The 10,749-nt window shown below is 35.2% G+C and overlaps 2 protein-coding genes across 2 annotated transcripts; both read right to left on the bottom strand.

Annotated features, from left to right (window-relative positions):
- Positions 1–1,479: 1,479 nt before the first annotated feature.
- LOC115982276 (transcription factor TGA3-like) lies at positions 1,480–4,661 on the bottom strand. The gene is made up of 4 exons (XM_031104830.1): positions 4,537–4,661; positions 3,879–4,048; positions 2,265–2,805; positions 1,480–1,995 (listed from the first exon to the last, which is right to left on the bottom strand). Exons 1-4 carry the CDS (start codon positions 4,563–4,565, stop codon positions 1,827–1,829), a joined length of 909 nt encoding a protein of 302 aa, XP_030960690.1. The 5' UTR covers positions 4,566–4,661; the 3' UTR covers positions 1,480–1,826.
- Positions 4,662–5,820: 1,159 nt separating this feature from the next.
- Positions 5,821–10,445, bottom strand: LOC115982089 (E3 ubiquitin-protein ligase KEG-like). Its single transcript, XM_031104603.1, has 5 exons — positions 10,268–10,445; positions 8,613–8,986; positions 8,432–8,523; positions 7,616–8,089; positions 5,821–7,056 (listed from the first exon to the last, which is right to left on the bottom strand). The coding sequence occupies exons 2-5, from the start codon at positions 8,976–8,978 to the stop codon at positions 6,096–6,098; spliced, it is 1,893 nt and encodes a 630-aa protein (XP_030960463.1). The 5' UTR covers positions 8,979–8,986; positions 10,268–10,445; the 3' UTR covers positions 5,821–6,095.
- Between the last annotated feature and the right edge of the window lie 304 nt (positions 10,446–10,749).

A 10,749-nucleotide genomic window follows, 5' to 3' on the forward strand; every position in this document is an offset into this window, starting at 1 on the left:
TTATATTCAGGAAACTCATTTAGAGAAGACTTTGATTTATTATTATTATTATTAGAGTCACAATTTTTAGATAGTTTATTCTGTTTTGGCAAAGATGACGTAGTAATGAAAATGAAGATTAATTATAGTATAAGTATATTATATATCTTGTCATTTTTTGGTATGATGCATCCTAATATGAAGTATTCATTATGCAAATTATTGTTCTTTATATCAACTTCAAAAATCTAGGTGGTAATTGAAAAAAAAAAAAAAAAAAAAAAACCCACAATTGCTAGAACATTTAAATTTTTTTATTATTAAATATTAGTTTTTTTTTTTTTTTTTTTTTTTTTCATTGGAACTGATCAATGAAGAATTTGGACTCTTATCATTGCCTAAATTTCATTTTACTATCACCATTGCTGCAATAAATCCAATGAAACACACCCATTTATGAATGAAGTTTACTAATATAATAGTATTCTTAAATATTCATTCTTCCTTTTTTTTTTTCCCTACATGAACATGGCCATCTTTTTTTTTTTTTTTTTTAATCCTTCTTTTAGTCATCTTATCAAACACATGGAAATATAGAACTGCAAATATTTGGATTACCTTCAGCATTGAAGTAGAGAGCAAACCACTTTCTTCGCAGCATTTCATTGTAAAAGAGACAAAAAAAAGAAAAAAAAGAAAAAAAAAAGCGCACACACACACACAACACTGCAATATATAAAATATACTTGACATACCATATTGTTTGAAGGAACAACATGATATTCCCATTTAAGAATATAGGCTTGTAGTTCTGAAAGGAGCTTTATACTTGCAGGAGTTAAATCCAAAACCATTCCCTTTTTGGTTAAGAGAAATCGATGATGTCTAATGGTTTATATATCTTCTATTCGATTTATCTTTCTGATTTTATAGGGCAGTGGCAATTGAATATTATGAACTAGTTGGATTCAATGAGAAGAGTAAGAGGCAATAAAGGAGGAGATGGAGAGTTTGAGGCATTAAAGAGCTTACATGGGAAGTTTAAAATAGTGGAGATAGAAAGTCATAGGTGTTATGGAAGCTGAAGTGAAAACTGTAAAAGTGTTATGGAAGTTGAAGCGAAAACCGCAAAAAACATTAAAAGACAAATAGAAAAAGAATGGAAATAAAGTACAATTTTTTATTAATGAAAATAAAATAATGACATGGCTACTAATGTGGCTCAACTAGAGCGTAATAACAATAAATGCTACGTTTCAGTTTTTAGATATATATATAGATTATGTGACTCGTTTAAATAATATGCATTGCTAGTTTTATAAACCACAATGTAGTAGGATGGAAGAGAGAGCTCCAACCTAGCTTGGATCTAAATTTTGTCCTTTTCAGGTTTAAAGAATTTCAGTCCAAAATTCGGCTCATCATAGTCATCTAAACTCAGATAAGTTTTCATGAAAGAACAACGTAATATGTTTCATTTAACATATGAGGACGGCACAATATTGTCCCCCAGAGCAGTGCTCTATTCTCTTAAAGTTCCCACAAACAAGACACTAACAAAATGCCCTACAGCTAAAACAAAAAAGATAAAATCAATATACCTTACAGCAACAATAGACTGAGAGTGAGAAGGTTACAACTAGTTTTAACAACTTCTCTTCTTTCTATAGTTGTATTACTGATGCAATATATTTATCTTCCTCGGCAGATAATGTTTCTTCAGGTGAGCTACTAGAATTTGTTTGATCTCAAGTACACCCAAAGACCATAGCAGACATAGTGAGGACCCTTTCTAAGCCTTTGGTTGGCTGCAAATTGATGGACGAGCTACTAGCATTCATTTGATCTCAAGTACATTTAGACACCTTGGCAGACACAGTAACTGGACCCTTTTGAAACCTTTGGTTGGCTGCATATTGATGAATTACATCTTGAATTCCCTCAAATGCGACTAGGAACTCTGCTGCTTCAGTTTGGCTCAACACCTTCTTCACTACCAACTCAAGTGCCTTGAACCTATCATGTAATATACATATTAAACTGTCAAGATACTGCGACATTTAAGGTAGTCGTATAAATGAACCATAAGCGGATACAAAATGTGAAAAACAACAGAAAAACAAAGAAATAAGCCTAATATAGCAGAGATGTAAAATGGTGTCTTTCACATACATTTTACTTGACCAGATACTTTAGTGACATTACTTGCACATATCAAGTAGTTGTTATAGCTACATTATCAGTAATACTAATATATACATTAGCAAAGGGTTGGGGACATGGACCTGAGGTTTTGGGCCTTAGTGATGACATGTTCGATCTTCTTGAACTCAGAGTGAATACATCCCAAGGCAGAACCACTTGATGAGTTGTTAATTGGGTTGAAGGGAATGTGTAGGATACATGTAGCTTGAATCTCAGCCATTTCCTCATCAAGTATTGCCTCCTCAATGTGCATCTCATGTATAAGCTGGGATAGGAGTTGTTTATTTCCCATTGAGTCTGATTCTGATAAGTAGGAGGTCAATGATAATGATGAACAGGCCAGGCCACGGACAAGGTTAAGCATGGCTGAGGGCCGCCAATCGCCAAGCCAAGTTAGGGAGGCCAACTCCTGGGGTGGCCATTTCGGCATGAGGAGTCGAGCAACATCTTTAAGCTGGGTAGGTACCATGGCTCGGCAGTAATGGGCATGGAACCTATTAAGTTGTTCTTCAATTAGCTCCTCAAGTTCCCACCTCACCTTGAGCTGCTTCTCTAGCTTTGCTGCTCTGTTCTTTTGCTCTTGCCTCCACAGACTTTGGTTCTCCAAGAGTAACTCCTCACCTGATAATCTCATTAATGGTCAGCATCAAAGGAAATTGGTTGGGCCCAGCCTAACATAAAAGAATCCCGTTCCATACAAGAGAAGGTAATTTTAACCATCTAAGTTACTAAATTACTTTAAGGACATTCAACTTTTCATTGATGATAGGCCTGGGACCTTAAATCTAAAGGATCCTTACTGATAGGCCTGAAGGACCCAGTTTGATCCTTCAAAGAGAAACTCTCTCAATTAATATTAAGAAATCAATCACATTTCATAAATAATTTAAAAGCATTGGGGCTCAAAGGCATGATTAGTCTCAATCTTTGAAACTAAGGTACCCAAATATTGATTTAACCTGATGTTCCACAGTATTTTGATTGTACTCTGAGCACCATTTCTGATCACAATTCTAAAAGTGCATGCTATTTCACAAGGTAAAACACATTTATTCAAGGCTTCAATAGCGTTAGTCTGACCCCTTTTGTATTATCAGACAAGAGATGCTGCTGCACAGCAACTAGACACAACTGAACAAATTGACATATGTCTATCCTGTCCAACTAAATTTGCAATTAAACCTAATGAAAGAAATCTCAGACCACAGTTTGTCTTACTAGATACATGCTTGAAGCAAGTATAAGAATAAATGATCTGTTTGCATTGGGTATAATACTCATTTCATGAAATCCTTTAGACCTGAACTTACTGGTTCTATTAAAAAAAAAAAAGGGCTTCCTTACATATCGTTTTCACCATTTATCTCTTAGGTTTCCTTCATCTTTTCCAAGACCCAGATAAGCTTAGTCAAATTCCCAAGTCAAAAAGTTCCAAATACCAAATAGCTTAACTAAAATGAACAAGTTACCACTACATGGCTTGTAGAGATCCACAAAGCTCTGAACAGCTTTCTGGGCTGTCTAGAAAAATTACCATATATGGCCAAGAAATTATACTGGTCTATATTATCCAGCAAAAGAATGAATCTTACTAATTTTCTCATACTGAAATTATAGAAAAGCATATGGGACTTTTACCTCCAAAGAGTAATCTTCAAATATTCAAACTAGAGAATGACAAATTTGGGACTTACCTCGTTTGGCTGTTTGATTCTTATGGAGGGCTAAGCACTGGAATTTCTCTGATATACCATCAATTTCATCACCACATTCTTCTATAACGAATTTCCTTGCCATTCCTTCCTCTTCTTCTCTTTCTTCAGGTAATTCTAACACTTCATATCCACTCTCATCACCAATATCACTGGAAAATATTTCCCTTTGATTAGGAACATAAATGAAATATGTGATTCAAAAATCAAAGGGTTCGTTTTTCTCCTTTAGTTTTCTTGGAAAACTAAGGACCAAAGTTTATTAGAGTCAAAGCCCATTTATCTACTTCTCATCAAGAAAAGGATAAAGAAAGCATGGGACTTAAAAATCAATTGGAATGGTTGAAATTTTGATATAAAAATCCCACATTTTCTTTGGTTTACACTAACAACTTTCTCAGAAACCAACCAGAGTAAAGCTAAGAACTTGCATAATTTAGTCTTCCTACAAGAAAAGAAAAGACAATTTGCATATCCCATATTTCCTTTTCTGTTCTTTCTCGAGAACCATGCAGGAAAAGTTTATTGCATGCATTGAAAGTTCATTCTAGCAAAAGGAATGACGAAGACACAATAGCAAAAGAAACACAACAAAAAAGAACAAACAAAAGTTGCAGTCTTTGAAGGAGTTGGAGCTTACAAGAGGGGTTGAGATGGCGCTCTTTTCATTGTTTTCTTTCTTTTCTCTCAACTCTGGCTGTTTTTCTTAAAGTTTCTCTCTGTTCTTCTCGTCTGGGAAAGTGAACCATGAAAACAAGAAATGAAGAAAAAATTTCTCAAAGAGCGAGGTATTTACGGTTCATTATTATTATTATACTCTTGACGAGAGTCGGGTATATGTTTTTTCTTTTTTTATTATTAAAAAAAAAAACTTATTTCAGTTAATTGTTTACAATTTTTAAAAACTTCAGTGTGTGTATATATATTTAATTTGAGAGATGTCCGATTTATTTTTTAAACTAAATAATCCAATTAAAATAAGTTGTTTGATTTAATGAATTTAGACTATAATGAACGAGAAAGTCTAGAGATAAAAAATTTGACATTTTCTATTGTGGCAGACCGTTAGAGGAAAGTAAAAAAAAGTTAGTGAGAAGATCAGATGAAAATTAGTAAAAGCTTAAACGTGAAAAATGTTGTCAGATGTTTTGTGTATACCTTACTTATAATGAATCTTATCCGGATTGTAGAGGCCGAGTTTATCAATAATTGAGAAAACTGAATACCACTCAATGCCCCAGACCCAATTGAATGACACTCGATCTGATTGCAACATTCATATAATAGAATTTGAAGTTTTATAATAGAAGCCAAAAATTTTCATTGTCATATGCCTCTGTACTTCCCCACGCAAACAATCTTTTTAACTGCACAGAATTCAATTCAACATACTGTTTCATTTTTGCAATGTAAAGCACCAGAAATTTGAGTTTGAATTCTTGTTTCCTTTCCATATGATTATATTGTCATCTGATTAGCAGACTTCAAGTAACACCGAAAGTAAAATGGTTACTTTGATATTCCAAATCTGACGTTGAGGTGCTTTCGTGTACAAGCTGAACCAATGCATCAAGTTTGCATGAATGCTAAATACAACACATTCAGAAACTATAATATGGTTCGAGTTCCAAATCAAATCATTTCACTCTCTCACACTTTATTATTCTTATATCAGCAATCCCAATTCTCATTTTATCTCTCATCGGGCTTTTTTATTTATTTTTTTCATTTGTTTTTTCATTTTGCTAGTAAAAGAAAATAGTAAAACTTTATGTAATTTTGTATTTTTTTTCCTTTGACGTCGATATATTCAACTCCTCTTTTCATTAGATTTTTTATAATTTAAGTTTCTTTAAAAAAAAATTCTTAGAGCCACCACTAATAATCTTGTCTCTATAAGAACTTAAAAGAAGAGCCTGCCAAATTTAATGAATCTATACATTTCTACAACAGTGTGAAGCAAGGCATTTCTTATCATCATTGAATAGATTATCTACAGAAAAGGCATACAATGACAAATAAATATCTTTTCCTGCATATACATACATAAAGCAATCTTCTTCTAACTATAAACAGACTATTTTTACTTCACTGGCAACACTAAATTAAGAAGATGTAGTCCCAGTTCGTGCACTGAACCCATCACTCTAAAAGCATTTCATTTTGTTCACTTCTCTGCTTGCAGACATCCATAACAAATTACCGAGCAGCAGTAGTGGGAACACCTTCTTTAAAGAGAATATTTGCAACTGGTGGTGGAAGCCAACCAGCATTTCCACCAGTCTGGCCATCCTGACTATTACCATCACGCCGCTTCAAATTTCTTGGACATTTCTTCAGCCTTGCACCTATGTTTTGTCCAACAAATAAGCCAAGCTTCATCGCTGTAAATAAACTAAATGCTATTGCAAGTGGCCTCACAGCCCAATGAAAATCCTCAACATGTTGATACTTCTGCACCACCCCTGGACAAGTATCAAACGAAACTTTTTCCACTTCAGTTGGGTCTGCCAAGAAGATATTAGATTCTTCTCCAAACACCAACCTCCCAGGGAAACTTGCAACAAGACAGCCATTTGGAAGGACTTGTGAGATCTTCCCAGTAGCCCAAGCATCTCCATTCTTACGAGGCCACTCAAACCGGGGACTTAACACATTTGCCTTCAGCCGCACAAACTGCCCAACATAATAACCTTCAGTCTTTTCAAGTTCAGATGAGTTACCTCTCCAGAGACTCTCTAGGCCTATGAATCCAACTGCTGTGCTCCCATCACGCTGTATGGAGTGAAGAATTCCCACAGAGGAGTGCTTGTCGTTTTCCTCTTTCAAACGCACCCAATCCCCTATTGCCAAGCCAGATGTCACCCTCTCAATTGTTGAAACCTGTACTCTTAGAGGGTTGTGCATGCCAGATACCTTCACCAGAACAAAACGTTCTCTATCATTGTCATCCTCCAAACCTACCACCTTTCCTTTAGGAATATCCATGGTTTGTGATTTACATGCATTGAATGGCTTTCTTGAACGGACTATGTCACCCACTTCAAGACGATCCTTTGACAGATACCATGCACTAAAACCACCATCACTTAATCTATCAGTAAGTTTCCTGCTTCTTAAACCAAGAGACTCGCCATCACTGTTAAGAGCATTCAGTGAGCTGCAAATTAGGTTGCAAATAGTCAGTACACAACCAAAAAGGGTAAGAGATGCAAGTTGACTAAAGATAGAGCTCTGGCATTCTAATGCTAGCTTCCTATTAATGAAACAAATATTATGTATCATGAGGGAGGTCAGAAGTCATTCTGAAAATTCATGACCCCGAAATGGGGGGGACATATTTATTTGTCATCAGATACAATGCAGGTGAGAGATCAATAATTCTATGGAAAAGAAAATGAATCCTACAACAAGGATCCTTTTGCAAAATAACTCTGTAATTAAATGTGATTCCAATATAACATACTTAATCAAAAGTCTCTCTCAAATAATCTGTCTCCACACTCAAGTGAAAAGACTCTTAGCTAGACTGTTAGTGAGAAGTGTGGGTAAAAAGTCATGGATATCGTACAGTACACCTAAAGAAATTAGCCGCTAATTTCAAAAGGAATGCACCAATCTTGATGAAATGGATCCAGTAATATATATATATATATATATATATGTATGTATGTATGTATGTATGTATGTATACACACACACACACACCCAATAAATACCTTTTAAATGCATGTATGATATCTGTCATTAAAGGCCGATTCCGGAAATCATATTCGAAGCAACCATTGATAATATTCTCAACAGCAAAAGGAAACCCACTTGGAATATTTGGTTTTTCTTGCTTGACCACAACTGAGTGATATATTTCTTCAGTTGACTTCCCAAACCAGGGCTGAACACCAGTTAACATTTCTAGTATGCTACATCCAAAACCCCATGAGTCTGTCTCAAAGGATATAGGACCTCTGATTTCTGGTTCCCACTGTTCTGGAGCCATGTAGTTTGGAGTTCCAAGTCTTAAAGCCATATCTGAATTGGACAATGGAATCCCAAAAAGTAGATATGGGATCCCAAAATCTCCAAGAATCAATTGGTCTTGTTTGTTAAGCAGAAAGTTAGAAGGCTTAAGGTTTAGCACCAGGGTCCCAATCGAATGCAACTCCAGAATTCCTTTTGCCAACTCGATCCCATACCTGAAAATATCAGCATTCTCAAAGTCCATATCTGAACATCAAAATCTATTGTATGCTTCAGTTCATTATTTTCTGATTTAATCCATTCATAAATTCTAATAAAGTTTGGTTAAATATATGCTAGATCATCATCTCATATTGTTTTGCACATATCACCTTCCAAATGAAACCTGTTTAAAATGCAAAGCCCAGTCTCAGAACTAGTTCTTGATGAGAAAAAAACCTAGTAAACCTAATTTTTAGGAACTTTTATCTAAGTCTCACCTTATTTTTAAGGCAGACAACATTCTTTAAGAATATAAATAAATGATTTTGAACCCAAAAAAAAAAAAAAAAAAACACCTTAAAACATCTTGCAATTGAAGCTTCCCGCCCTTGAGCCAAGCCATTCGGTCACCTACTGATCCTTCATGAAGTATCATTGCAATGCAGATCTGCCACGATTGCAGAAAGTGAACTATTGAGAGATAGAAAAGAACTTCCAAGAGTTGAAAAATATTAAATTCATTCTCAAGAAAATTACCTGTCCATTAATTATTGATATACCATGCAACCAGCAAACGCATTGGAGTCCTCGGAACTTAAGAAATAACTCTTCAAACTTATCCAAAATATTCTGAGTATGGCCCTCCTTCAATGGATGTAACATTTTGACAGCCACTTCATGATGCTCCTCAAAATCATGACCCAATTGATGATGCGTTGCTAACCAAACATCACCAAAGGGGCCCCGCCCAATCCTGTGCTTAAGTTTCAATGAGGAAGGATCGATCCATGGATCAGTCTGAGTTGGTGTAGCTTTGACAGTTCTGAGGTGGTCAGGGTCTCCTTCAAAGAGTTCATACTCAAAAAAGACTGCTGGCTTTGCTGTTCCAATCTGTTCTGTCATTTTTGTTCCTGCCGAAATGAAATGGGTATTAAAGGAGCATGTAACCAATAATATTGGAATCCTTATTAAGCTGTCAGCAGTAGAACCTTAACCCCAACATTTGAATCCTAAGGTCAGAATCAATATATGTCACCACAGGAAATCAAAATTACAATTCACAATATAATCACAGTTACAACCACCATATCCAATGGAAAAATACATATGGTGGAAATTAATAGTGGTCTAGATTTTAATGCCATCATCAAACAAACATTCCTAAGACCAATTCAATTATTGCAGACTCTGAAGCCAACTTTCAACAGGCTTCAATCTTATAATTACAAATTTAATCACCATGAATTTTTTGTTGAACACAGAACATTTGGAGAAAACCCCAAATGGGGTAAAGCTAAACCATTTCACTAAGCTTCCCTCTTTTCTTTTAAAATTGTTTGGATTACATCCCACCCCCATTCGAGGCATGTGCCAATGAAACCTTACCCATGCCTGGGTAGGTATTTTCACTGACAGTCAAAGTCATATTAATAGCCCTTAACCAAGTAATCAAACAATTAATATATGACAGAAGTTCCCTTTTTAAAGGCTAAAAACCTAGAACTAACTAAAACCACATCCTAGAATCATATGTTCATAACATGAAGACAGACCATGAACAATTCGAGTTTGTTTGAAACTGATAGATTACCAATTGTCCCTATGTGTTAGGATATGGTGAATATTAATCATTCAATTAATATTATAACACATGCTAAACACTAATTTGTCGAGAAAATCAGTAAATATCTATTTGAATCCAAATATACCCAAGTGGGTCTAGAATATTTCAGGCAATATAGCCCCATAAATATCCCAAATCCGAATTTATCCAAAAAAAAAAAAAAATCTCAAATCCCATTTCTCTTCCATTTGATTCATATTTCTATAGCTATTCAAATTCCAAACTACAACATCCTAAATATTCACAACCCCATTATAGATACCTAAACCAATCAGGAAAGCAACAAAACAACAAAGATAGAAACCCTTCATGCCTGCCCTAAACATATGCATCCCCACACACACAGACACATACGTTAGTTGCTAAGAAATTAAGAAACTAATCTATGAAATTATGTTACGTGTGAATTTTTACAATCTCAATTCATTTAAAAGGAGTTATACAAAAAAACTAAAATAAAACAAAAGGCAAAGAAGCCCAAATTTTTTTCATTTCTTTTTCCACTTTTCCAGTTTCCTACAGTTTCTAAGGAACCAAACAAGATACAAATATACCCATTTGAACTTACCAGTAGAGTAGAGAGAGACAGAGAGAGAGAGGAAAGTCCAAGTAGAGCCCCAGAGATTTGCTGTTTTTAGTAATTGAAGAAGATTAGGAAGAATGAGAAGAAGTGGCAAAAGAAACCAAAAAATATGGGATCGATACGAAGAGGGACACGGGGACTCCGGTGCTACCTGTCTCGTCCGGGTGCCACGTCAGTTCAAATTACACGTGGATGCTTCTGGTAATGACACGTCGCCCGTATGATGTAGAGTTGGACGACACGTGGCTGTCTTGTTTTACCGAAATTCTGGGAGACTTTGGACTGGAAGGTCCGGAACCGCCTTAGAGGAAGATACTAGATAGACACTACTGGTTACAGGAGGTGGTAGGGCCCAAGAATTTTTTATATGATTTGATACTTTTGAGTCTTAGAGGCCCATCTCTGGTTTCTTTGCCATGCCAATTTTACAAATATATTTTGTTGAGATGGTTTTAATCTATGACATC

The sequence above is a fragment of the Quercus lobata genome, chromosome 3, assembly GCF_001633185.2.
Source record: "Quercus lobata isolate SW786 chromosome 3, ValleyOak3.0 Primary Assembly, whole genome shotgun sequence".
Classification (NCBI taxonomy): Eukaryota; Viridiplantae; Streptophyta; class Magnoliopsida; order Fagales; family Fagaceae; genus Quercus; species Quercus lobata.

Bases quoted from the DNA above. Each gene is read 5' to 3' on its own strand.
- LOC115982089 (XM_031104603.1), bottom strand. From the start codon at position 8,978: ATGACAGAACAGATTGGAACAGCAAAGCCAGCAGTCTTTTTTGAGTAT. The intron at 8,524-8,612 runs GTAATTTTCTTG...CAATCGTGGCAG, and splicing joins TATCAATAATTAATGGACAG to ATCTGCATTGCAATGATACT. The intron at 8,090-8,431 runs GTGTTTTTTTTT...TGATATTTTCAG, and splicing joins CAATTGCAAGATGTTTTAAG to GTATGGGATCGAGTTGGCAA.
- LOC115982276 (XM_031104830.1), bottom strand. From the start codon at position 4,565: ATGAAAAGAGCGCCATCTCAACCCCTCTT. The intron at 4,049-4,536 runs GTAAGCTCCAAC...AATATTTTCCAG, and splicing joins GCGCCATCTCAACCCCTCTT to TGATATTGGTGATGAGAGTG. The intron at 1,996-2,264 runs GTCCATGTCCCC...ATTACATGATAG, and splicing joins ACTAAGGCCCAAAACCTCAG to GTTCAAGGCACTTGAGTTGG.